Here is a 27,369-nt window from a genome sequence, read left to right on the forward strand (position 1 = left end):
CTTTAAGTGTGTGAATATGTGTGAGTTTTCCAGGAGTGGAAGAAATATGAACGAAATGCCAGTTAAAGAAAGCAGTAACATATTAAAACATAGAAAATTTCACATAATAAAACGATCACTTAAAGGAATATAAGAGAAACAAATAAAGCAACAATAACGGCAAAAATAAAGAAAACAACCAAACATCTAACGAATTAACTATTAACCTAAGTTCATATGGTTAGAACCTAATATTCCCCAGCGGAGTCGCCAAGCTGTTATACCCCATTTTAACCCGGGTTAGAGCGGAGTATAACATATTGGAGATTCCTATATTGGTTGTTTTAAAGAGTCACCACCTAATTAATTTTAACGGTGAATTAGGACACCTAGATATTAACTAAGGTAAAGTTAAAACTAAAACCCCTGTTAATGGTCTGCTTAATCAATATGATTCTAGGTAAGGGTTCTATATTATCCTAAAGGGAAGGGGTTAGGCATCCTTTAGAATCCGTTAACTTACGGTTATCCGACCAAACTTAGGTTAATTAATTAAAGTTAAATATAGTGTTTGAATTTTAAGAAAATAACTTGTAAATATAGCAATGCTATTTGAACTAACTTGTAGGAAGACATAATAACTTGCATAAAGGAAATGCTTTTAAAATGAGACTTATAAATGCTGTTAAAACTTTGAATGAGAATAGTAATGTTATCTTAAAATAAGACTTACAAAATATAATATTTTGCATAAAAAAAGGGTTTTGAAAGCTATTTATAATAGGACTTGTAAAAGGCTTCAAATAATAGCGCTACTTAAAACGAGATTAACAATTTGCATAAAAGGGGATTCTAAAGTGCTATAAAGTTATAAATATTTCTAATGGTTTAAATGAAATGGAATAATGCTATTAAAAATTAGTTTTTACGAAATATGATAATTTGCATAGAAGAAAATGCGGGTTAATGCAATGTTTTAATAAATATTTGAAAACAAACCCAACGATGAGGTATGAATTGACTTTGCGTTTTAGAAGTATAAATGAAATACAAAGTTGCTAATGAGTCTTCTTCATCCCTTTTATTATCTTTTGTTAATTATGTTTAATCAAGATTAAATCAACTTACAATGCATAAATTTATATATTTCATGTCCACGGCACGTTAAATCTCTAAGGCGATAAAGAAATGAAAAGTGATTTTTTAGTTCGAAGCATATATTCTCATTATTGGAACTTGATGATTCTAGTAATAGAAAATATTATAAATTATGCAAATAATTTTTAGAGATAAATATTAAGGATAATATGAATATTTCAAGATAGATTATAGATAAAACAAAATGAAGTTTACGGAGCTAACTACTAGTTTCCTTTTAATTAACTACCCATTACACTAAACTAACCCACTAATTTATTAGAATTCACCTAAGTAAAAGAAACCAGGCAAGGGTTAGTTGCATGATACAAATTAAAGACACAAAATAAAGTGGAGGAACACATGTGATTAAATGGGCTCAACTCATTTTTGGACTGCTGCTTTATGGGCGTTGGCCCAGAAATTTTATACGCTGCTGTTGTGGATTGTTCTTGTCTAGTGGGCCTTGGCCCAATGTTTTTTTTTCTTCTTCTGCAGGCCACGGATTGGGACTGACACGGGAGAGGTCATGTTGGGCTTTTAGCCCAACGCCAAATGTGGAAGAAAAACGAGCCCCTCGGACTCGTATGCAATAGTCATGCATAAACAGAAGAAAAGGGAGATGAGTGTCTACATAATGAATGATGTTAGACACAAAAATACATAAATTCACAACAAACCAACAGATCATATATATATATATATACTATGCATATCCAAATATATTTCATATATATACATATGTATACAGTTTAGGGACAAAGGACAGGCTAGATCAAAACAAATCCTATAAACTCAGATATATGACCCTTCACGCTTAAACAGAGAACCAAAAGGTCAACCAAGGAGAAACAGTGACATAAACAATGTTCTTATTCTTTTAACAGATCATGCACACTTAATGATGAATGATATACCAAATTCATATTCGATATGTAAGCCTATGATATATCAGAATATATGAGGGCAGTATACTTGGTATATCCTTATATGCTTAGCATCTCTACCAAATAGAAAAGCTCCCCCATGATTTTCAGATTTTTATTAGCCCTATCTGGACTCACTTTTTACCTCTACTTTATTCAAACTGGGAACTAGCTGAAATAGGCAGGTTCATGCTAATACCAAAAGGGATTTTAGGAATAATGTGTACATTAGCAGGGGTACTACATCACCACATTAGGCCAGTTTGGGGCACCTTTCATCATTTGAAGTTATTAATCACCTAAAGCATGCTAAATACAAGTTCATATTTTTAGATGGGATAAACTGAGATTAAACTAACAGTAGACCTCATGCAACAGACAGACATCTAAAAAAAAGGGGGGCACCTTAACAATAAATAAAATTGTAAGCCAAGGGACTGAACAAATCTCCATGGAATGCAGAACCCAAACAGGATCATTTAAGATGTTATCAGCAACACGATTTGATCAGTAAGAGAGACATCAATCCCATTTGTTTAAAACAAGTTTCAATAATAAGTGAAGGGTATTAAACTACTATTAAACAAATATTGAACAGAGACATGCCAAACATGTTGAAGCTATCAACGAACAATCAACTTATATGGGACTAACAAAAGCTGAATTACCTTAAAACATATCCACTATTCAATTAGAAACAACCATAATACCTCAATCTCTTTTAGCAAAAAGAAAAAAAAAACTATGAAATCTCTGGTAGGATTCAAAAAACTGACTGTATAAATAAGCTTTATCCTTTTTCGACTTAGATATGATAGGCTACGATCTGGAAAACTAATCTTGTTATACCTATTGTTTTGATAGTCAAGTTGAAAATTTCACATGAATCCAAGCGATATACGAAAAGAACAACTCATTCTAATCAGGCCTTGAGAGTTGAACACATTACTAATATGAAGCACATTTTCAGGGTTAATTTGGACAACAATTCGTTTAGAGACTGAATAAAGAAGAGACAGCTAGTGTATGCAAACCACCATACTAACATGTACTAGATTGATCGACAAATACCAATCTAAGGGGGTACATTGAACTGCTGCTACTGATAACAAAACAGGATAATGACACAAACTTAAAACTAAGTCCGAACAGAGACCATAAGCGATGAAATAAATGACACGAAAACAACTTAAAGGAAGAAGGATTACCTTCTTCGGGTGCAGCGAAACGGGCGTGGGGGTTTCAATATCACTCGAACACTTCAAATCTAAGCTCGCGATGCTCGGATTCACAACAATGAGCAAAGCAATCGAATACCAATTTGGATCTAGTGTTTTTTGACCCGATATCAAATAAAATTACGACTGCTAAGGGGGATTGATTTTTAGAAAAATTTTATGCGGTTTAAGAACTCCCTTTTTTGGGGATTTTTCCAAATCGAAAAAAAAGCCCCCGATTTCATACTCGGAACTATTATTTATAGTTCCCTCCCCCTTTTCGATTTTAGGCTAGGGTTTTCATTTTTGAGGAGGAGAGAGAGGAGCGGGGAGGGGACAGGAGAGGTGCGTTGGCAGAAGTATGGGTGTGGCAGGGGTGCGTGGGGAGCAGGAGATGGTGGTGGCAGGTGAGCGTGGGGGACAAGGTCGAGTGGAGTGTGTCAGACGAGTGGGGAGCAGAGGTGTAGTGGAGGGTGCGGGTAACGTGGGAAGCGGGTGACGATGAGAGAGAGGAGATGGCAGAGTCGACGAGTGGGGTGGAGATGGGAGGAGAAAGAAGATGGAGGAAGGAGGAGAAAGAGGCGGAGGAAGGAGTGGGGAACGGCGGAAATGCAAAATGGAAGGGTTTCCCTTATTTTAGATGAAAATGGATGCGTATTAAAAGAATAGACTAGTGAATTAAAATATGGACTGGTCTAAAAATTGAAATAAAAAATATGGGCTAGTAAAAAAAATATTAGGGGTTAATCGGACTTTGATTTGGGGTCCGGTAAGTCAAAATACGGACCGAGTGCAAGAAATAATTCGGCTTCTAAATTTGAATAAGAGACTCATTTTGGTTAACGGTGTACCAAGGGTGCCAGAATATCACCTGGTACCAAAAATGTGTAATTGTAAAAGACCCGGATAATAAAATTATATGATGTTGCAATGACCGTGCAATAATATTTTAACCATAAATAAAAGTTATCATTTTAAATGTGCGGAATAAATGCGATGTGTATGCGGAAGTTGATAAAACGCTGAGAAATGCAAATTTCAATAACACTAAATAATAGTAGCAAATCAATAGCGGTAGTAATACTGCTAATAATAATAACAATAATGATAATGGTAATAATGATAATGTTGATGATAATGGTGATAAAATAGATATAACAATAATAGTAGATAACAAATGTTGATAAAAATAACAATAATAATGATGATGATAATTAATAAAAAATGATGATAAAGACGATAATAATTAATAATAAAACAGTAACGATAGTGATAAATGACAATTATTGATAATAACAAAATGATAATAAATTAGTAATAATAATAATAATAATAATAGTGATAATAATAAAATAATGATGATAATAGTAACAAAAATAATAATAATAATAATAATAATAATAATAATAATAAACAAATGCTGATAAACAATGATAATAATTAATAATAAAAATAACGATGATAATAATGATTAGTAATTACTAGTAATAATAGTAATAATAATGGAAATAACAAGAATAATAATAATTAATGACAATTAGTAATAATGATAATTTAATAATAATAATAATAATAATAATAATAATAATAATAATTAATAATAGTAATAATAATAATAATCAATAATAATAACAAATTAATAATAATAATAATAATAATGATAGTAATGATAATAATAATAGTTGTAACAGAATAATGAAATGCCGTTATTGATAAGAGATTAATGATTATAGTAAACATAATATATAGTATTATTATTTTTATTTTATTTTTTGTGAAAATATTAGAAGCGCAAATATGTGTTTCGAAGGAGAGGCGGGACAAAATTGGGTGTCAACAGTATGGTTTGATCCAGTTTCAAAATGAGTACCAAAAAAACAACGGCTAGCATAAAGTGCACTAGAAAATTGAGAATCACTCGTGCAATATGCAGTCCAAGAACTTAAATGTATCGAATATCCCCCTATACAATGCGAGATTGAACAAATATGTCCTCCAATATATTTTTCAAGTTTAAAAAATCGAGTAAACGGGTCGCTTTAGTTATTTGGGGATTAATTGGAGAAAGTAAATTTTTTGCGGGTTCCGTCAAATTAGGGACATAAATGCCTTAATTTTTGCACGGTAGTCGCACGTTTCTGCTCAACTTAAAACGACGGACATTTTCGTGCAATATCATATATTGCAAGGTCATATCGTTAAAGATATATTAACTCAAAAAAAAATCTCATTTAATTTATTATTTTTTTTTGTCATTCAAAAAAAAAAAAAAGGTAACAGTGTGGACTTTAACTATTTCCCTAAGACAAAAAATAAATAAAAAAGACAAGTTGACTGTATCAAGTTACCTATGTGAAAGATATGATGACACTTCCATTTGTCAGTGGAAAGTTATAGGTACTCTCAATTATTACAATTTCACAACGGGCATCTACCAACACGTGGGGGTTATTATTGTCATTTTCCTCGTATCTGAATCTCACTCCTCATCACAACTATACTATCATTCCGAAATTTTCACCCATGGCTATACTATCATTCCACAATTTTCATCCAATTTCCGTTTACACACTCTGAAGTGAACCAATGATCCAACCTCGTGCAGTTTCCGTATGTTCTAAAGACATGTCTTAAATCTCTCTGTTTCTCTCTCTTCGGTCTTCTTTTTTAACTCTGCTTCTGTTCTTTAAGGCTGTTTTTTTTTTCTTTTTCTGATTTGAGTTGGATCTTGATTCCAAATATTGTCTGAGAGTTAAAGAGATTCAGTGTACGACTCATGGAATTTTAACTGCAGAAAAATTGATTTTTGCCCATACAAGTCTATATTTATGCTTGTCTGAATTTGTATCTTGGTTTTCTGCATTTCAATTATTAGTGCGGTATGATCAAATGTGGATTTGCTTGTTCTTAAAGTTTGAATCTTGGTTGAGGTTGGTTTTAATTTACTTGTGATTTTTTCATTTTGTTGATGTATCGATTCAATTCTTGGAGTTCTTCAATCGAGAACATAGCTTCTTTTTGAAAATTATAACATTATCACCGTTATCTGGGCTAGACATCATCATTTTTTAAAATTATAACATTATCACCGTTATCTGGGCTAGACATCATCTTATTAAGGGTAAAATGGGAAATCTGAAGTTGAATTATTACTAAATATAGATACGGAAAAGGGCTAGATATGCCCTGAACTATATGATAATTGCACATAAATGCGTTACCAAAAAAAGGGAATATAAATAAGGGTGGATTGTTTGATCCAATTTCAAAATGCAGTACCAAAAAAAAAATAGCTAACATAAAGTGCACTAAAAAAAATTGAAAACTACTGGTGCAATATTGATTGAATTTGAGACAAATCTTCTACTAATGAAAATAAGGATTTTAAGGAACTAGTGATTGAGTTTGAAACTTCTTTTACTATTGATAATGAGGAATTTAAGAAAGTTGTGGCTGAAGTTGAGGTTTCTTCTTCTATTGATAGAAGACTTGGGAATATGAGGAATCTATCTTATGTTATTAGGTTGCCTTGTTTGGTTTGTGGTTAGTTACATGTTATGAGGGAAGACTTTGAAAATGGATGTAATTGCCTTTGATTTTTTTAATTGTATAATTTAGATGTAATGCAATGTAATGGTGGATGGATTATAATTGTAAATATTTTTGTATTTTAGAATGCAATGATATTTTATGGCTTTTTTTTCAATATTTTTAGTTATATAATTGTGGAATTACACGAGGTATATTGTTTCTATTGTAATGGTTGGATGGTTTGATCTAGTTTCAAAATGCAGTACCAAAAAACAACAGCGGCTAACATAAAATGCACTAAAAAAAATTGAGAACTTCTGCTGCAATATGCAGTTCAGGAACTTATATGTATCAAAATCTTCCCATACTATGTGAGATTGAACAAATATGTCCTCCAACATATTTTTCGAGTATAAAAAATCGGGTGAATGGATTGCTTTAGTTATTTGGGTATTAATTGGTGAAATTAAATATTTTGTTGGTTTCGTCAATTTAGGGACATGGATGACTCAATTTTTGTACGGCAGTGGCACGTTTGTTCCCACCTTTAAACGACAGACATTTTCGTGCAATATCGTATATTACAGGGGCATATCATTAAAGATATTAACTCAAAAGAAAGTCTCATTTAGATGTTCTTTTATTTGTCATTTATCAAAAAAAAAAAAAAAAAAAAAAAGGTAACAATATGGACTTTAACTATTTTCCTAAGCCAAAAATAAAAAAGACTGTTGACTGTACATTTCTGGAAGATATGAAGGCACTTCCATTTGTCAGTGGAGAGTTACAGTTACTCTCAATTATTACAGTTTGACAATGTGCACCTGTCAATGCTTGGGGGTTATTATCGTCATTTTCTCGGCACTGGAATCGCTCTTCTCATTGTAGCTATACTAAAATTTCACAATTTTCACCCAATTTTCGTTTACACACTTTGAAGTGAATCAATGATCTAACCTCGTGTGTCATTCGCAACAGTTTCCGTATGTTCTGAAGGCATGTCTTAAATCCCTCTTTTTCTCTCTCTTTCTGTCTTTCGTTTTTAATTGTTCTTCTGTTCTTTATGGTTATTTTTTTTTTGATTCCAAAAAATATTCCGGGTGTTAACGACATTCGGTGTACGACTTGTGGAATTTTAACTGCAGAAAAAAAATTAATTTTTGCCCATACAGGTCTGTATTTATGCTCGCCTGAATTTGTATCTTGGTTTTCTGCATTTCAATTATTAGTGCGGTATGATCAAATGTGGATTTTCTTGTTCTTAAAGTTTGAATCTTTGTCGAGGTTGGTTTTAATTGACTTGTGACTTTTTCATTTTGTTGATGTAACGATCAAATTCTTGGAGTTCTCCAAATGAGAACATAGCTTCTTTTTGAAAATTATTACAACATTCTCACCGTTATCTGGGGTAGACATCATCTTATTAAGGGTAAAATAGGAAATCTGACATTAAATTATTACTAAATATAGATAAGGAAAAGGGATAGATATGCCCCTGAACTATATGATAATTGCACAGAAAGGCAGTACACAAAAAAGGGAATATAAATAAGGGTGGATCGTTTGATCCAGTTTCAAAATGCAGTACCAAAAAAAAAAAGCGGCTAACATAAAGTGCACTAAAAAAATTGAGAATTACTGGTGCAATATTGATAGAATTTGAGACAAATCTTCTACTAATGAAAATGAGGATTTTAAGGAATTAGTGATTGAGTTTGAAACTTCTATTACTATTGAAAATCAGGATTTTTAGAAAGTTGTGGCTGAGGTTGAGGTTTCTTTTTCTATTGATAGAAGACTTGGGAATATGAGGAATCTATCTTATGTTATTAGGTTGCCTTATTTGGTCTGTGGTTAGTTACATGTTATGAGGGAAGACTTTGAAAATGGATGTAATTGCCTTTGATTTTTTTAAATTGTATATTTTAGATGCAATGTAATGTAATGGTGGATGGATTATAATTCTAAATGTTTTTTGTATTTTAGAATGCAATGATATTTTATGCCATTTTGTTATTTTTGTGCAATAATATTAGTTGTATAATTGTGGAATTACACTAGGTATGTTGTTGCTATTGTAATGGTTGGATGGTTTAATCTAGTTTCAAAATGCGGTAAAAAAAAAAAAAAAACGACTAGCATAAAATGCACTAAAAAAATGAGAACTTCAGGTGCAATATGTGGTTCAGGAACTTATACGTATCAAAATCCTCCTATAATATGCGATTTGAACAAAATGTCCTCCAAAATATTTTTCAAGTTTAAAAAATCGGGTGAATGGGTCGCTCTAGTTATTTGGGTATTAATTTGTGAAATTAAATATTTTATTGGTTCTGTCAAACAAGGGGCATGGATGACTCAATTTTGCACGGCAGTGGAATGCTAATTTGTGCCAAACTTTAAATGACAGACATTTTCGTGCAATATCGTATATTACGGGGGCATATCGTTAAAGATATTAACTCAAAAGAAAATTTCATTCAGATGTTATTTTACTTGTCATTTATCCAAAAAAGAAAAAAGTAACAGTATGGACTTTAACTATTTCCCTAAGCCAAAAATTAAAATAAAAAGACCGTTGACTGTATCAAGTTACATGTCTAGAAGATATGATGGCACTTCCATTTGTCAGGGGAGAGTTACAGTTACTCTCAATTATTACAATTTGACAATGGGCGCCTATCAATGCATGGAGATTATTATCGTCATTTCCTATGTATCCAAATCTCACTCCTCATTGCAGCTATACTATCATTCCGCAATTTTCACCCAATTTTCGTTTACACACTCTGAAGTGAACCAATGATCCAACCTCGTGTGTCATTCGCAACAATTTCCGTATGTTGTAAAGGCATGTCTTAAATCTCTCTTTTTTTCTCTCTCATTTTTTTTTTAATTCTTCTTCTGTTCTTTAAGGTTGTCAGTTTTTTTTTCCCCGATTCGAGTTGGATCTTGATTCCAAAAACTATTCAGTGTATTAAAGGGATTCAATGTACAGCTTGTGGAATTTTAACTGCAGGAACAACAATTGATTTTTGCCCACTGGATTTGTGTATCTTGGTTTTCTGCATTTCAATTATTAGTGTGGTTTGATCAAATGTGGATTTTCTTCTTCTTAAAATTTGAATCTTTTTAGAGGTTGATTTTAATTTACTTGTGACTTTTTCATATTTTTTTTTTTTGACGTAACGATCCAATTCTCGGAGTTCTCCGATCGAGAATATAGCCTCTTTCTGAAAATTATTACATCATTCTCACCTTTATCTGGGCTAGACATCATCTTATTAAGAGTCTAATTGGAATTCTGAAGTTAAATTATTACTAAATATAGATACGGAAAAGGGCTAGATATGCCCCTAGACTATATGATATCGCACCTAAATGCAGTACCAAAAAAAGGGGAATAGAAATCAAGGTGGATGGTTTGATCCAGTTTCAAAATGCAATACCAAAAAAAATCGCGGCTCACATAAAGTGCACTAAAAAATTTGAGATTTACTGGGGCAATAAGTAGTTCAGGAACTTCAATGGATCAAATATCCCCCTATACTAAGCGAGACAGAAACAAATATGTCCTCCAATATATTTTCTAATTTTAAAAGACCGGGTGAATGAATCGTGTTAGTTATTTGAGTATTAATTGGAGAAATTGGATTTTTTGTGGGTTCTGTCAAATTAGGGGCATGAATGACTCAGCTTTTGCATGGCAGGGACAAGTTTGTGCCCGATTTTAAACGACAGGTATTTCTGTGCGATATCATATTGTCCAATTTCAAATGCAGTACCAAAAATAACGGTTAGCATAAAGCGCACTAAAAAAATTGAGAACTATTTGTACAATATGCAGTTCGGGAACTTCAATGGATCAAATATCCCCCTATACTATGCGAGACTGAAACAAAAACGCCCTCCAATATATTTTTCGAGTTTAAAAGATAGGGTGAATGGGTCACATTAGTTATTTGAGTATTAATTGGAGAAATTGGATTTTTTGTGGGCTCCGTCAAATTAGGGGCATGAATGAATCAGCTTTTGCACGTCAGGAGCACGTTTATGCCCAGCTTTAGGACGGGTATTTCCGTGCAATATCGCATTGTCTAGTTTCAAAATGCATTACCAAGAAAACAGTGGCTAGCATAAAGTGCACTAAAAAAAAAATCGAAAACTACTGGTGCAATATGCAGTTCAGGAACTTCAATGGTTCAAATAACCACCTATATTTAATGGGTGGGATTGGATGGTTACTTTTTTTTTTTTTAGCCATTTTGCCAGTCCCGATTAAAGAGTACGGAGAAGGGTAAAAAATGCTCATAGAAAATGGCTTAAATTTGTCTCCCTCCACCTATTGGACCCTAATTGCTCTTAACATTAATTTTGGAGTTAAAAATACACCTTCTTCGACCTATTGATCCCAATTTCCCTTAATGTTAATTTTTGATTAAACATACTTCTACTTTTAATGGAATTGTGTCATTGCACATGTGGAGATTTAATTAAATAGGTGGCACTGATTGATCAGTCCACATGACCCCAACCCATAAATACAAAATGCCGCGTATGCATTTGAACCAATAATCACAGTTTCAAACGAACAAGATATGGTTGTTTTCTCAATCCATTCAGAAATTAGAGAAGAAAACAAGGATTCGTGATATTGGTATTGCTGTTGTGTGTGTGTAATTAAATAGGTGGCACTGATTGATCAGTCCACATGACCCCAACCCATAAATATAAAATGTCGCATTTGCATTTGAACCAATAATCACAGTTTCAAACGAACAAGATTATGTTTGTTTTCTCAATCCATTCAAAAAATTAGCGAAGAAAACAAGGATTCTTGATATTGGTATTGTTGTGGGTGTGTCTATATATATATGGGATAATTTCAGAGACCTCCCCTCATGTTTTGTTCCGTTTCACTGACCTCCTTGTGGTTTACGATATCACGGTTACTCCCTTATTTTGAATTTTTTATAATGATTCTCTTTATTTATTTATTATTAATATAAAAAATACAAACTGGCTGACTTGCCCTTCTAATATACTTTTATCTAATTAATGGTGTAAATTTATTTTTTTTTATTTTTTTTATATAGTTTGTTTCTGGTCGTGAGTGGGGTTAATTTTGGCTTTGTTAGAGTTGTAATTTCTTCTGGAATTAATATGATTTTAATTAGTAGTCATGCTGTTAAAATTAAACTTTATGGAATAGTATTTTGACTTCTTCATTGATTGATTTATCCTAAAAGTGGTATTTGTAGAAGACTAAAAAGGAAGAAGAACATGGATGATGAAAGCTATCTTTGCAGAATAATTGAGGAGGATTTTCAAATGAAGGAAATTAGGTTTTTACTCTTAAAAAAATTGTTAAAGGAGATTCATTAAAACTAATTAATCAAAAGAGTTTAATGTTAAAAAAGGGCAAGTCAGTCAGTTTGTAATTTCTTATATTAAAAATAAATCAATAAAGAGAATCGTTATAAAAAAACTCAAAATAAGGGAGGTAACTGTAATATCGTAAACCACAAGAAAGGCCAATGCAACGGAGCAAAACCTGAGGGGAAGTCTCTGAAATTTATATAGATGATTAGTTATGACCTCTCTAAAGAGATGTGTTTATTCCAAAAGGCTAGTAACTCCTTATGTTTGAATTTAAATTTGATTGGATGTAACAATTGTGATTGGATGTAACAATTGGCTGAGAACAATAAGCACCCGTTGGGTGACCTACGTTTTTACCTATAAAAAAAAACATTTTGGTAGAAGCCTAAAATACATTCGGACATCTCTCCAGAAATAAATACATTTTGCTAACTTACAACAACGACAACATACCCAGTGCTATTCCTCCATCAATACTCTACTCCATCTTTCGGCAAATTCCTATATTCAGATTAGGTTGTGTTCTTGTGGTAGAAGAAATCAAAGAGTGCAATTTTGATTTTCAGACTAATTGTATCTCGGGGATGGACTTTCCTGTTAACTATTTGCACAGTGTGGGAGAGTTTCCTAGAAGCGTCTTGCCTATTCATTCAAGATTTTCATCGAATTCTATTTACAGATTTCTCTCTTTTATTTATTGATTTCACTTGCACAATATCACTTCATTGGATTATTTTGAATATTCTACAACAAGTACTATTGATCTGCTTTAATTCGTGAAGAGCAAACAAGAAATTTCCTGGAAATATTCTTGATTCTAGGGTGTCGCGCGCGCGCGTTTTGAGGAGTAAACATTATTTCAAAATTGAGAGCAAATATTTTGTGAGTTAAAAAATGATGGACACGAAGGAGAAGATGAATTTGAAGGAGAGAAAACGAGAAAGCGGACATGGCAAGTGTAGATTGGAGAGGAAAATGACTGTCATAAAAGCGAACAACGATTCAGATTAAATGGGTCAGCGGGTTTGAGTTTAAAAGTGGGTGGATTTAATAATATGTGGTCAATCATAATAAGTCATGTGATTCTTTTTAGATTGGAAAAGCCATTAGTTTGAGGGTTGTTTTTTTAGCCAAAACAGTAAGTTGGGATATTTTTGACCAACAAGTGAATGAAGGGTATTTGTGGGTCATTTTTCATACGTCAGGGGTATTTTTGACCATTTCCCAAATAAATATATTATTCAGGGAATAACAACACCACCTCATAATTTATGTGTTAAACTAATAAAATGTGAATAGTTTAGGGGTTTTTATAGATATTAACTAAAAAGAAAGTCTGAGTTTGATGTTTCTTCTTTTGTCATTTAGCAAAAAAAAAAAAAAAAAAGGGTAAGAGTATGGACTTTAACTATTCCCCTAGGCGAAAAAACAAAACTAAAAATTTAAAGACTGTTGACTGGAGTTAAGTTACAGGTGTGAAAGATATGAAGACTCTTCCATTTGGCAGTCGGGAGCTACATGTATAGTCAAACCTTTTTATATCAGCATCATTGGGTCTAATTTTTTTTTTATTGCGATAGCAAATGACTATTATACAACTATATTACAGTTTGACAAACGACACTTGTTAATGCGTGGGGGTTATTATTGCCATTCCTCGTATCCAAGTTTAACTCTTCATCATAGCTACACTATCATCCCGCAATTTGCACCCTACATTTTTCCACACAATCTAAAGTGAACCAATGATCCAAACTCTAGTAAGCCATTTGCAGCAGTTTACCTATGTTCTGGAAAAGGCATGTCCTAAATCTATCTTTTATGTTACTACTTTGTTTGTCTCAATTTATGTGAAAGGTGTTAGATTGGGCACATAATGTCACGACCCAACCTAGGGCCATGACGAGTGATCGAGCTTAACCTACCCGATAACCCAACTTACGTTACATGTACTCAAACATAGCATTCAATGGGGTTTATTTAACTAAGTTTGAAAGCTGTAAATAGATTACCAAAGTCGACCTGTAACTTAAAACATCCCAAAACATGTTTATATATATACGTAACGTATCACAATGCAAGCCAACGAGGCTGCCAATACTTCTGTACAAAACAATGGCCGACAAGGCCAAACAGTATCCATGACACCCACGCTGTCCGCAGACTACTAGAAGAGTATGACCATGCATAAGTGACGGGACAGGGCCCGTCTTGCCCATAATGTAACACACAAAATTATACCAAAACAGGAACAGTCTCCGAAGCAAGTGGAGCTGTCCAACTCTCAATGCTGACTCCTCCTAGGTGGCTGGATTGTCTGATCGCATCCCTGAACCTGGGGGCATGAAACGAAGCCCCCCCCCCCCCCCCCCCGAAGAAAGGGGGTCAGTACGGAATATGTACTGAATCATAAACATGGAAAAGCGTAACGGTAAACAAGTTTAGAAAGCAACCCGGGAGTAACCTGGAACAGGATTTTGAACCGTGCCATATGGTACTTTACACAAATTCTAGCATACACAATATAAATATAGCATACACAAATTCTAGAATACACAATATAAATATAGTATCACAATAGTCCCTTCGGACGGCCGCTTCCGGCTAATAACACAATAGTCCCTTCGGACAGCCGCTTCCGGCTTAATAATAATGGCCCCTTCGGGCAGCCGCTTCCGGCTTAATAATGATGGCCCTTTCGGGGCAGCCGCTTCTGGCTTAATATCACAATCATGTCAACACAAATTTAATCCACAAATATCAATACAAAGAGATGATGCTATGGAATGTAAACATAAATCGTAAATGAAATGAAGTAGTAAAATCTCGCACCCCCTTCGGAGTGGTTTTGAAAATCAAACTTTATATTTCCTTTAGTATAAACTAATTTCCTCGAAGTCATTAGTAAAACCATATACACAACTCAACTGACACCTTATGGGTGTTCCCTTCGGAATAGAATAGGAACTTATATATATCGACTATTATCCATCGTATAGGAAACTGAAGAGGGGAGCTCAATCACTTAAGAGTTCTAACATCAAGAAGTGAATAAGAATCGTGAATCACACTAAAGACTTATGAATAGGATTACCCCAAAGCTCATATCATTCATCACTTAAATCTAAGACATGCCAAAAGAAAGAAGGGACAGCTTTACATACCTGTTAGCGACAATTCGCAAACCCGTTCGCCTTGTCGCTCTTTTAGCCTATTTAATATAAGAGTAACGTTATCGTCAGTAACTGTATTTTCTAGTTCGTAAACCCGTAGCCCATTTCTTTATAGAACTTATCCTTTAGCTTATACATTCTTGTTTAAGGTTTTCTATTAGCTACAGACTTAATGAAAATCGGGCAGCATTTCCCCTATATGTTCGCCTATCCCGAATTTCCAATCACCCTCCTGTTGACACAGAAATACCAACAACAACATATAGACATAGTTATATCTTCAATCTTCTCGACTTAACAAGGATGACAATATCTCCACAACACCATAATTTTTACTTAAATTATCAAATTCCTTTACTTTCGTCACACGATCTATAACAACCATAGCGATAACAACGTCAAAATTAATCACCATTTTTAAGCTTAAAACAGTCCATACTCACGGCCAACGCAACAATCTAATATCATCACCTACAACTCTTTATATTCAACATACATCTATCATAACATATAGAACAAGATTGAATTTTACCTTAATGATCTTGACTTCTTAACGTTGTCTCCTCCAACGATCCAATTCACGTTGCAACTCCCTGAACACCTTCAATTGCTTAAAATCCAAGCTTCCACACTCCCCCTTTCACAAAATCAATCTCGGCTAGCCATGGCTATGGTCGAGAGGTTGCTTGCCTTTCTTTCAAATTTCTTTTTAATTTCCAAATGAAATGCTACATGTTATGAATCATCTTCTAACTTATATACTTTCTCCCAAGGTGTTACACGTGCTCTCTTATGTGTCACTTAATTGTGTTTTGTTTTGTTTTTTTTAAACGGGTGGGGCCCACTTTATTAATTAATCCTAATTAATTTAATTAATTACTAATTCCCACTTAATAATCTAATCGAAATTAATTAATTCCTAATTTACAATAACAATATATTTTTTTTTCACTAAATAAAATTTATAAACAATTGGTTCTAATTTAGAAATTAAAAGTTAAGGGTTTCTATTCTGTGTCCGAGAATGATCCCGTCTTTTAACTTGAGTCGATTCTCTTGCGAATAACTTGACGTATAAAAATACGGGGTATAACACATAATTTAATAGAAAAATGAAGACTTTTGAAATTTGTAGTCTAAAATAGGCCATAGAAATTTCGGTGGGCTAGAATCTAATTAGGGGTAAAATTAGAAACTGAAGTCAAAATTATTACGAAATACAAAAATTGTTATTCTTTTTTTGGAACTGACTAAAAAGGAAAGTGTCACATAAATTGGGATAGAAAGAATATTATTTTAAGGTTATTAGTTTCAATTAGTCGTTATTAGCAAAAAATGTAGATATTTGAAGAAGACAAAAAAGAAATAAAAAAACAACAAGAAGAAATAAAAGTATAATATAAAATGCCACATAAATGCTTTTTAAAACCTATTTTTTAGCTCCTGCACACTATAGCGAGAGTGAGACCACTCTCCATTCCACTTGGTATTGGATTTTAGATAGAAAATCTTGAAGTTGGAGGTAAAAACAACACCTCATAATTTAAGTGTTAAACTGGCAAAACGTGGATAATTTAGGGGCTTTGTCAGATATGCCCCTCGGCTATATGATATTGCACAAAATGCTCGTCGTTTAAAGCTGGGCACAAACGTGCCTCTGCCGTGCAAAAGTTGAGCAATTCATGTCCATAATTTGACGGAACCCACAAAAATCCAATTTTTCCAATTAATACCCAAATAACTATCCAACCCATTCACCCTATCGTTTAAACCCGAAAAAATATATTGGAGGGCATATTTGTTCGGTCTTGCATAGTATAGGGGCAGATCCACTAAAATTCTTGAACTGCATATTGCATTACCATTCCTCAATTTTTTTATGTAGCGCACCTTGTGCTAGCCATTGTTTTTTGGTACTGAATTTTGAAACTGAATCAAACCATCCACCCTTATTTATATTCCTTCTTCTTCTTCTTCACCTTCTCTCTTCAACAAATGCTTGCTTTCTAAATCTACAATTAGGGTTAGATTCTTCCCTTTAATTATGTTGAGTGAATTTTGAAGTAGATTAGCTCTCTTCTGTGATTTCCAGCCACTTTGCTCTCTTATTTCTTTCACTTGCTTATGAAATGTGGGAAGCCTCGAGTTCTTCAAATAGCTATGAAAGGAGTTGCTGCACTCTATCTCACATCTTGAACTCCAAATAATCCTGGGAGACGTTTTGTCGGATGTCATAAGCCTAAAATAAGCTAACTCTTTTTTCCTTTTGATTTTTTTCCGCAGGTCTGTAATTAAATATTTTTAATGTTTATGCTTATGTTTTGTTCCAGGCATTGGGAAGACGAAAAATTTCCAGCAAGAACTATCCAAATCATCAACAAATTGAGAAATAAAAAGGATGCTCTCATTTGTGAAAATAATCTTTTGAAAAGGGAAAACAATGATCTTAATAGTGAAAACAATCTTCTGAATTAAAAAGTAAACTCACTTCCGCTTGAAACTTTAAAGGAAATAGTGATGAGTTTGAGGCAAAATCTTCTACTATTGATAATGAGGATTTTAAGAAAGTTGTGGCTGAGGTTGAGGTTACTTCTTCTATTGATAGAAGACTTGAGAATATGAGGGGGAAATCTATCGTATGTTCTTGGGTTGCCTTGTTTGGTTTGTGGTTAGGCACATGTTATGAGGGAAGACTTTGAAAAATGAATGTAATTGCTTTTGATTTTTTTAATTGTATAATTTAGATGCAATGTAATGTAATGGTGGATGGATTGTAATTGCAAATGTTTTTTATGTTTTGGAATGCAATGACATTTTATGTTGTATTTTTATTTTTGTGCAATAATTTTAGTTGTATAGTTGTGGGATTCACTAGGTATGTTGTTGATGTTGTAATGGTTGGATAGTTTGATCCAGTTTCAAAATGCAGTACTAGAAAAACAACGGCTAGCATAAAGTGCACTAAAAAGATTGAGAACTAGTGGTGCAATATGTAGTTCAGGAAATTAAATGTATCAAATATCCCTTTCTACTATGTGTAACAGCTCACGCCGCTAGTGATATTATCCGCTTTGGGCTTAGGCCCCCACGACTTTAAAACGCGGCACTAGGGTGTAAGGCCCGCTTACTTACGTACCCAACATCCCTTCTGTGTTTTGCCGATGTGGGATTTCCCTCCTAAGCTGGGCCGCCGCACAATGCGAGACTGAACAAATATGCCCTCCAATATATTTTTCGGGTTTAAATAATCGGGTGAACGAGTCGCGTTAGTTATTTGGGTATTAATTGGTGAAATTGAGTTTTTTGTGGGTTCTGTCAAATTAGGGGCATGAATGACTCAGTTTTTGCATGGCAGTGACACGATTGTGCGCAACTTTAAGCGACAGCCATTTTTGTGCAATATCATATATTGCAGGGGCATATAGTTAAAGATATTAACTCAAAAGAAAATCTCATGTTCTTTGTTTTTTTGTCATATATCAAAAAAAAAAAAAAAAAAAAAAAAGGGGGGGTAACATTATGAACTTTAATTCCCCTAAGCCAAAAAATAAGTTAATTAAGATCATATTTGAAAGCCACCACGTAATTGAATTGTGTGTAATTAGATGTAATTACACAGTTTAGACATGTATGTTTGATCGAGTAACTACTAGGTAAGCATGTAATTGGGTGTAATTAAAGGAGTAATTATACTCTTCAATTCTCAGGGGATATGAGAATTGCTGGTCATTACAGAGTTACTTTTTAAATTATTTTCTTTTTTTCCTTTTATTTTTAGTTTAATTTCTTTTCTTTTAAATTTCTTTTTATATTTTTATTATTTTTATTTCTTTTTTAAATTTTCACAATTTTAATTATGTTTTACTTTAAAGATATTTTTTTACATTATTTATCTTTGTTTTCTTTCTTCTCGTTTTCCAATGTTTACTTCTTGTGATTCCATGTAATTGCTCATATTCATTTCTCATTTTTTTCCTTCATTTAGCGTAACTACGTTATTGTTCTAGTTTTTGTAGCTACATATTAGAAAGAATGAGTCATTAACAACTTGGCACATAATGAGTTATGTCATTACAGTAGAATTTTATTGTTGAATGAGGTTATAGACTTATATTTACTTTTCTTTTGAATTATACTTAAATTATGTTGGAGCTTATTTTATGTTTTGTAGAAGTTTGACAAAAGAGTATTAAGTTTTTTTTTTTTTTAAGGATTTTGAATTTATGTTAATATTTTTCCCCCAATTTATTTCCTAGTAGTATAGACTTATTATTTGACATTACATGTCATTCATTTTTCAGTAAGAATCAATAGATTTTTTTTTTGTCAAACATTTGAAAATTTTTTGACATTATATTTATAAATATTAATCTTTTTGTCAAACGTGTAGTCCACGATGTTCTTACAGAATGTGCACTTTTAGTTTTAATAATTAATTAAATTAAAATATTATTAGTTTGAAATATCTATAGATCAGCTATTTTTAACATTAGATCAAATATATGATTATTAATTAATATGTATCTTAAATACCTAATTTAATACTATCATTTATAAAAGACATATATTTATCAAATATTAATTTTTAGATTTTAATAATTAATTTTTATTTTTAAATTTTAATCTAACTGTACACTAATGCACCCAAATAGTACATTTATAATTACGCTATGTCAAGCAAACATATCATCATAATTAATACTATATTGTGTAATTAGTTGGCTATGTAATTACTATCCTAATAATTATACCAACTCCAATTGCCAAGTGGCTTTCCAAAGTTACACGTGTGAAAAGATATTTTGTCAGTGAGGAGTTACAAGTACTCTCAATTATTCCCTCCGCCTTAATTTATGTGTATTCATTTGATTGAACAAAAAGGTTAAGAAAAAAAACAATCTTTTATATTTGCGGTGTTAATAAATAAATTATATATATTTTATGTGACTATAAATTATTTTTAAATATAAAAATAGTCATTCTTTTTATCACGAATTAATAAAGAAATAGATTTAAATAAATTAAAACAAAAGAGATATTACAGTTTGACAAGCCGCCTGCGAATGCGTGAGGGGTTATTATCGTCATTTTACTTGTATCCGTATGTTATTATTTCCCAAATTTCACACTCTCAAAGTGAACCAACGATCTAAATCATTCACAACAGTTCCCTTATTTTGTAAAGGCATGTTCTAAATCTATCTCTTTCTGTCTTTTTTATTTTTTATTCTTCTGTTCTTTAAGGTTGTTGTCGGATTAAACTTTTTTTTTTTTTTTTTGATTCGAGTTGGATCTTGATTCCAAAAGTTGTTGTGGGTGTTAAAAGGGATTCGGCGTACACCTTGTGGAATTTTAATTGCAGAAAAAAATTGATTTTTGCCCATACAGGTCTGAATTTGTGTTTCCATGTTTTCTGCATTTCAATTATTAGTGCGGTATGATCAAATGTGGATTTCTTTTGTTCTTAAAGTTTGAATCTTTATCGAGGTTGGTTTTAATTTACTTGTGCTTTTTTCCATTTTGTTGATTTAACGATTCAATTCTTGGAGTTCTCCAATCTTTTGGAAAATAGATATCTGCATAGGTTATATGAAAATGGTGCTTTGGTTATTCCGTCTTTCCTTTTCTCAAAGAGAAAATTGGGTTTGGGTTTATCTAGATGATTAGTAGTTTGATAGAAAAGATTGTGCAGACTTCATATCAGCTGCTAAAGTATCTTATGTTAGTTGATTTCCTTTTAGTCTGTGATTTGCCACCTGGTTACTTTGGAAATGCAATTTTCTACTCAGATTCAGGTACTTGTAAGTTTAAATGCAATTCTTATGGAAAAGATAAATGTACTTTTAGGCCCTTGTTTGTTTTTGATGTTTTAAATAAAGCAGAATGGATTTCCGGTTCACTGGCTAGAAGTCTAGAACTCTGCTTAAAATGGTGTTGTAGAACTCATGTGAAACAAAAAGAGGAGCTTTTATGTGTTGTGTGTTAGGTTTATTGTGAAATTAGCAAAAAACAATATATAGATGAAGCACAATATACATAGCTAATTCCAATGGTTAGGATTAAGGTTTGTTTTATGTTGCTACACTTATATTAAGTATGTTGTTTGCCAGGAGTCTTTTTAGTTCATTACTGATTTGTACTATTTCGGTAGGAAATGTAGAAAACCTTTATAGTAATAGAGAGTCCTTAATAATGAAACCGCTCAAAGTCCAAATGGAGCGGAATGGATATTGAGTGTTCATATAGCCGACCTCAACTAGTTTAGGTTTGAAGCATAGCTGTTGTAAAGTACGACTCCACCTCAATCCCAAACAAGTTGGGGCCAGCTATATGAAACGTCAATGTCCATATTACTCCATTTAATCTGTTGTTAAGTAGTATCAAAAAATTGAACCCGGGTAGAGCGGAATGGTTACAAAGGAACCATACAACCAATTGCAAATTTTTGACATTAAGGCATAGTTATTTTTGTACCTTACTAGTATTGTTTATATGTCTTTGACAAGTTTTAGGAATTCACTTAACGAATGATAGTCAAACTTTGACTTCGTGTTTTTCCTTTCACCTAACTTTTTAACTACTACTACTTTAATATCTTTTAACTACTCTTTGCTAAATAAAAAAATCATGTTAACTTATTTATTTCTGTTCCCATTCACGTAAAATAGAATTGAAGGAGTATTATGTTTTTGCGCCCCCTTCCATTTTCTTCAGTAGATACTTGTCCCATTCCCCAGTTCTCTTTGTACTTGTCTTGTTCTTCGAAACATATAACAAGTCTTCAGCTTTTCCATCCTAATGCTAAGGACATCGAATATTCCTCTTTAGGGGATTTTATGTGCAAATCAATGTTACTTCCTTCTTTTTGTATCATTTTGCTTTCGTTAATGATTATTTTTATCCAAATGTGATTTGCCAGCAAGAACTTAGTAGTTAGTACTCTGTCCTTATCTATAACCAACATAAGTTCCAGGTCAGATTTTCCTAGTTTCTTCACTTTTGGGAATCCCAGTACTCCTCAGACATATTTGTACATTCTTCTATGCTTGTTCGTATTTGTACATTCTTCTATGCTTCTTCGTATTGCAGGGATCAACTTTTCTGCATCATGGTCTGAGTATATTCACAAGAACACAAAATGACAATCAGCCACATCAATTTGACTTCAGGAATTTGATTATTCTTCATGGATCTAGGGAATTAATGACCTTGCTTGTTTCTACAGGAGTTTTTATGCCCTAAATCTTAGGAGATTGAATCTTTTGTGATGGAAGAAGGAGATTCTCCTGCAAGGAGATGGGAGGACCTTGATATTGATGTCTTGGTGAAGATACTCCAGTCCTTTGACCTTTTCGAGTTGACTTCTGCACTTGCTCAAGTTTGTCGTGCGTGGCGATTGGCTTGTTCCGATCAACTTCTCTGGAAGACGCTGGATTTGTCAGTACTAAAATCAAATTTCATCAAAATTCCATTAGAGCCGTACGTATATGTCGACTCTCAGTCTGATAAAACATTGACCCGCCTCCTGGAGATTTGCTTGAACCTCAGTCAAAGAAACACACTAACGTTAATCTTCCATTACAATCTGTATGTCAGCGACACTCAGTTGACTTATGCTGCTGAGAGGTATTCCCCCATAAAGCAAGCATCGTTTCCGAGTTTAGGCATCTGATATCTCAGATGCCCTATGATTTTCGATTATTCTAATTCAGGAGAAGTAAAGATTACTGTGAAAAGGAAGAAGAACAGCTAACTAAATCTCCTCTTTTTCAGGTGTCCACGGCTTAAACGTCTTGTTATGCCTGCTTGGAACAGAATAAAAAAGACAGGAATATGCAGTGCTATTCGTATGTGGGAAGATCTCGAATCACTGACGATGCCTAGTATAGCAAATCCTCCATATGTCATGGAAGAAATTGCAAGGAGTTGCAGAAATTTTGCTGAGCTCAAGATTATTGGCCCCTGTGATATGCTCTTTGCAAATACACTGGTAGAATTTCTTCCAAACTTGAAAGTGTTGAGTGTGAGGTGCACAATGTTATATAAACCTGCCTTGGTTATTATCTTGGATGGGTTAAAAAAGTTGGAAGTGCTCAACATATCTCATTGCCTAATTATCGAAGTCCCTCCACCTGCACGGAAGAAAATTCTGACCAAGCTTGATGAATCGATTCTTGAAAAAGTGTCTAGTTTACGCAAATTCATAACCTGCATGAGTGACTCGTGCATCATGTGTCAGCGTACTCGAAATGATGAAGGGCTGATGAGGTGGTATAAGTATGAAGAAGGCCTCTGGAAAGTGGATGAGGTGAGATCTCTTGCAATTTGACAACTTTAAGAATATGAGTTAAAGGTCCAGTAAAATGTGTAAACTTGTGTAAATGAAACACAATAAAACCTTGTCATTGTTAATGGACGCGAATCAGCATCCAGTTTGCTAGCAAGTATTATCGTTTTGAGTTGGTAACCTCTGGTGGCTAAGTTGAGTAGCTTTGTAGTATAGGAGAGAAATATAAACAGTACTATCATGTACATGGAAGTGTAATGCTGCTTTTATGTTGTAACTTTGTAAGTTGTAAGTCTTATCTCTTCGACAGGGTTGTTTTCCTGTTCTATACATTTCTGCGTGTTTCTATGCTTTTGTTTCTGTGTTTTCGCGGCATACTGTAGATGCGCTATCTATTTACTTTCTTTTTGGGTACATTCTTTCTATTTACTTCTCCTTTTTTTGGGCTACCTTCTTTATCTATTTACATTGGTGTTGCCAAGCATAGTAAGCTGCTTCTTTTGAAACCCTTCCCGGCAATGTACCAACTTATCCATCTCATGAGAATTCCCTGTTCCTTGCAATGAGTGCAGGACGCGTTTTTATGTAATCACTTTAATTTACACCTACATGGCATCTATACCAGATTTATGTTTTCACTTCAATTTTTGTTGTAATTGCTAAGTTTAGATTGTGTGCTTTAATGTGAACAATGCATGTAAGTATTTACTACGGGGTGCAGCTCACTAAAGGTGCATGCTAAGAAATGCAAACAGCATATTCCCCTTATTTTATGTTACCATTTTTAGGGTATCATGAAGTATAAATTCAGAAACTTCTGATGTCAAACTTTACATACTTTGAGGGTTGTTCGCTCGCTCTGTATTGTTCTAAAGTTAAATGACCAAGATGGCAGATTCTCTAATAAGTCTGCTTGGGAAATTGTTAGAACCCATTATCAGGTGGACAACACTATCAAACATGTACAACAACAACAACATACCTAGTTGGATCCCACAACGTGAGGTCTGGGGAGGGTAAAGTGTACGTAGACCTTACCCCCACCTTGGAAGGTAGGGAGGCTGTTTCTGAAAGACCCTCGGCTCAAAAGAAAACAAGGGAAACAAGGGAAACAAAGGAAAAGAGTCAGATAAGGACAAGCAAATCAAAACCATGTGAAAATGAGAAATAGCAAGAGCAACGAAGTCATGATAAAATAACAAAGATAGACAAGACCAACACATAAAAGCAGGATAAAAATACCCTAATACGAGAAAGGAAACCTCGCAGCTCCCCACTAGCCCTCTACCTTGATACTTGACCTCCACCCCTTCCTATCACCGGTCATGTCCTCGGTAAGCTGGAGTAACGCCATGTCCTGTCGAATCACCTCTCCCCAGGCCTTCTTTGGCCTACCCTCCCTCTCTTCAGGCCCACCACAGCCATCCTCTCACACCCCCTCACTGGCGCATCAGCGCATCTCCGCTGCACGTGGCCGAACCACCTCAACCTCCCTTCCCGCATCTTATCCACCACAGGGGCCACACCCACCTTATTCTGAATCACTTCATTCCGAATCCTATCTCTCCTGGTATGCTCGCACATCCATCTCAGCATCCGCATCTCATCTACCTTCATCTTTTGGACATGCGCTTTCTTAACTGGCCAGCATTCCGTTCCATACAACATAGCCGGTCTAACCACCGCTTTGTAGAACTTTCCCTTTAGAATAGGCGGCACCTTCTTATCACACAACACCCCTAATGCGAGCTTCCATTTCATCCATCCCTCTCCAATACGATGTGTGACATCGTCGTCAATCTCACCAGTCCGTTGGATGATCGACCCCATGTACTTGAAACTTTCTTTCTTCGGGATGACCTGAGTATCCAGCTGCACATCCTCGTCCTCTACTTGACTCACATTACTGAACTTGCACTCTAAGTACTCTGTCTTAGTCTTGCTCAACTTGAAACCCTTCGACTCTAGAGTCTGTCGCCAAACCTCCAGTCTCGCGTTAACACCGCTCCGCGACTCGTCAATAAGCACAATGTCATCTGCAAACAACATGCACCACGGTACCTCTCCTTGAATGTGGCTTGTCAGAGCGTCCATAGCCACAACAAACAGAAACGGGCTAAGCGTAGACCTCTGATGCAGGCCCATCGTGACTGGAAAGTGTTCCAAGTCACCTCTAACCGTCCTCACCCGAGTTTTGGCTCCATCATACATGTCCTTAATCGCTCTAATGTATGCTACAGGAACACCTCTAGCTTCCAGACATCTCTACAGCACCTCTCTTGGGACTTTGTCGTAAGCCTTCTCAAGGTCGACAAACACCATGTGCAAGTCAGTCTTCTTATCCCTATACTGCTCCACCAACCTTCTCACCAGGTGAATGGCTTCTGTAGTCGAACGCCCCGGCATGAATCCGAACTGGTTCTCCGAAATAGAAACTAACTTCCTCATCCTCGCTTCCACCACTCTCTCCCAAACTTTCATTGTATGGCTCAACAGCTTGATACCCCTATAGTTGTTACAGTTCTGAATATCCCCCTTGTTTTTATACAACGGGATCATGGTGCTCCATCTCCACTCTTCAGGCATCTCCGCCGTCTTAAAAATAACATTCAACAACCGCGTAAGCCACTCTAAGCCTCCTCTACCCACATTCTTCCAAAATTCTGCCGGTATTTCATCTGGCCCGGTCGGCCTCCCCCTGCTCATCTTCCGCATAACCCTTTTGACCTTTTCAACCTTGACCCGCCTGCAGTATCCAAAATCGCGGCGGCTCTCAGAGAGCTCCAATTCGCCTAAAACTATGTTTCGGTCCCCCTCTCCGTTCAGGAGTTTATGAAAGTAGGACTGCCATCTTCGTCTAATAAGGGCATCTTCTACCAAAACTTTCCCTCCCTCGTCTTTGATACACTTCACTTGATCCAGGTCCCGAGCCTTCCTCTCCCTCACTCTGGCTAGCCTGTACAACTTCTTGTCCCCCCCTCCCCCCCCCCCCCCCCCCCCCTTTCCCCCCAAATCTTCATACAAGCGTCCAAAAGCAGTCGTCTTAGCCGCCGTAACCGCTAACTTCTCCTCCTTCCTCGCTTTCTTATACAGCTCCCTGTTAGTCCTCTTCTCTTCCTCGTCTGTGCTCTCTACTAGCTTTAGATACGCTGTTTTCTTAGCTTCCACTTTACCTTGTACCTCTCCGTTCCACCACCAGTCTCCTTTGTGTTTGTCAGAGTAACCCTTTGAGACCCCTAGCACCTCTCTTGCCGCTTCCCTGATGTTAGCAGCCGTCGTAGTCCACATACTACTCGCATCCCCGCTACTCCTCCAGGCTCCCATTGCCCTCAACTGCTCCCCCAGCTCCTGGGCATTGTCCTTGTTCAAAGCGTCCCACCTAATCTTCGGCTGACTCGATACAACCCTCTTTCTCCTCTTCCTTTTTATCTCCAGGTCCATAACCAAGAGTCTATGTTGGGTCGTGAGGTTCTCGCTCGGGATAACCTTGCAGTCCGTGCATAAACGTCTATTGCACTTACGGGAGAGTAGGTAATCAATTTGGGTCTTGGCCCTCGTACTCCGAAAGGTGACCAAGTGCTCTTCCCTCTTCTGAAAACTAGAGTTGAGCACTTGGTCACCTTTCGGAGTACGAGGGCCAAGACCCAAATTGATTACCTACTCTCCCGTAAGTGCGATAGACGTTTATGCACGGACTGCAAACATGTAAGGAACAAAAATATTCCATTAGGATCTTT

General features: G+C 34.8%; 2 protein-coding genes across 5 annotated transcripts; one reads left to right on the forward strand and one right to left on the reverse strand.

Moving 5' to 3' along the window:
* Positions 1-20,397: 20,397 nt before the first annotated feature.
* LOC132631886 (F-box/LRR-repeat protein At3g48880-like) lies at positions 20,398-23,986 on the forward strand. 4 transcript variants are annotated; one of them, XM_060347609.1, is made up of 3 exons: positions 20,398-20,530; positions 22,571-22,971; positions 23,119-23,986. In XM_060347609.1, exons 2-3 carry the CDS (start codon positions 22,613-22,615, stop codon positions 23,672-23,674), a joined length of 915 nt encoding a protein of 304 aa, XP_060203592.1. In that variant the 5' UTR covers positions 20,398-20,530; positions 22,571-22,612; the 3' UTR covers positions 23,675-23,986. The 4 variants fall into 4 exon arrangements, with proteins under 4 accessions (XP_060203592.1, XP_060203594.1, XP_060203593.1 ...); XM_060347611.1 differs by lacking the exon at positions 20,398-20,530 and adding an exon at positions 20,560-20,733 and having other exon boundaries at positions 22,435-22,971; XM_060347610.1 differs by lacking the exon at positions 20,398-20,530 and adding an exon at positions 20,560-20,733.
* Positions 23,987-25,897: 1,911 nt separating this feature from the next.
* Positions 25,898-27,073, reverse strand: LOC132631151 (uncharacterized). The gene is made up of 2 exons (XM_060346750.1): positions 26,073-27,073; positions 25,898-25,976 (listed from the first exon to the last, which is right to left on the reverse strand). The coding sequence occupies exons 1-2, from the start codon at positions 27,071-27,073 to the stop codon at positions 25,898-25,900; spliced, it is 1,080 nt and encodes a 359-aa protein (XP_060202733.1).
* Positions 27,074-27,369: the final 296 nt, after the last annotated feature.

Source organism: Lycium barbarum, chromosome 3 (assembly GCF_019175385.1).
Source record: "Lycium barbarum isolate Lr01 chromosome 3, ASM1917538v2, whole genome shotgun sequence".
Taxonomy (NCBI): domain Eukaryota; kingdom Viridiplantae; phylum Streptophyta; class Magnoliopsida; order Solanales; family Solanaceae; genus Lycium; species Lycium barbarum.

Excerpts from the sequence above, each read along its gene's own strand:
- LOC132631886 (XM_060347609.1), top strand. The coding sequence starts at position 22,613 with ATGGAAGAAGGAGATTCTCCTGCAAGGAGATGGGAGGACCTTGATATT. Across the intron at positions 22,972-23,118 it reads TTGACTTATGCTGCTGAGAG|GTGTCCACGGCTTAAACGTC; the intron begins GTATTCCCCCAT and ends CCTCTTTTTCAG.
- LOC132631151 (XM_060346750.1), bottom strand. The coding sequence starts at position 27,073 with ATGGACCTGGAGATAAAAAGGAAGAGGAGAAAGAGGGTTGTATCGAGT. Across the intron at positions 25,977-26,072 it reads GTGGAAGCGAGGATGAGGAA|GGATAAGAAGACTGACTTGC; the intron begins GTTAGTTTCTAT and ends GGAGCAGTATAG.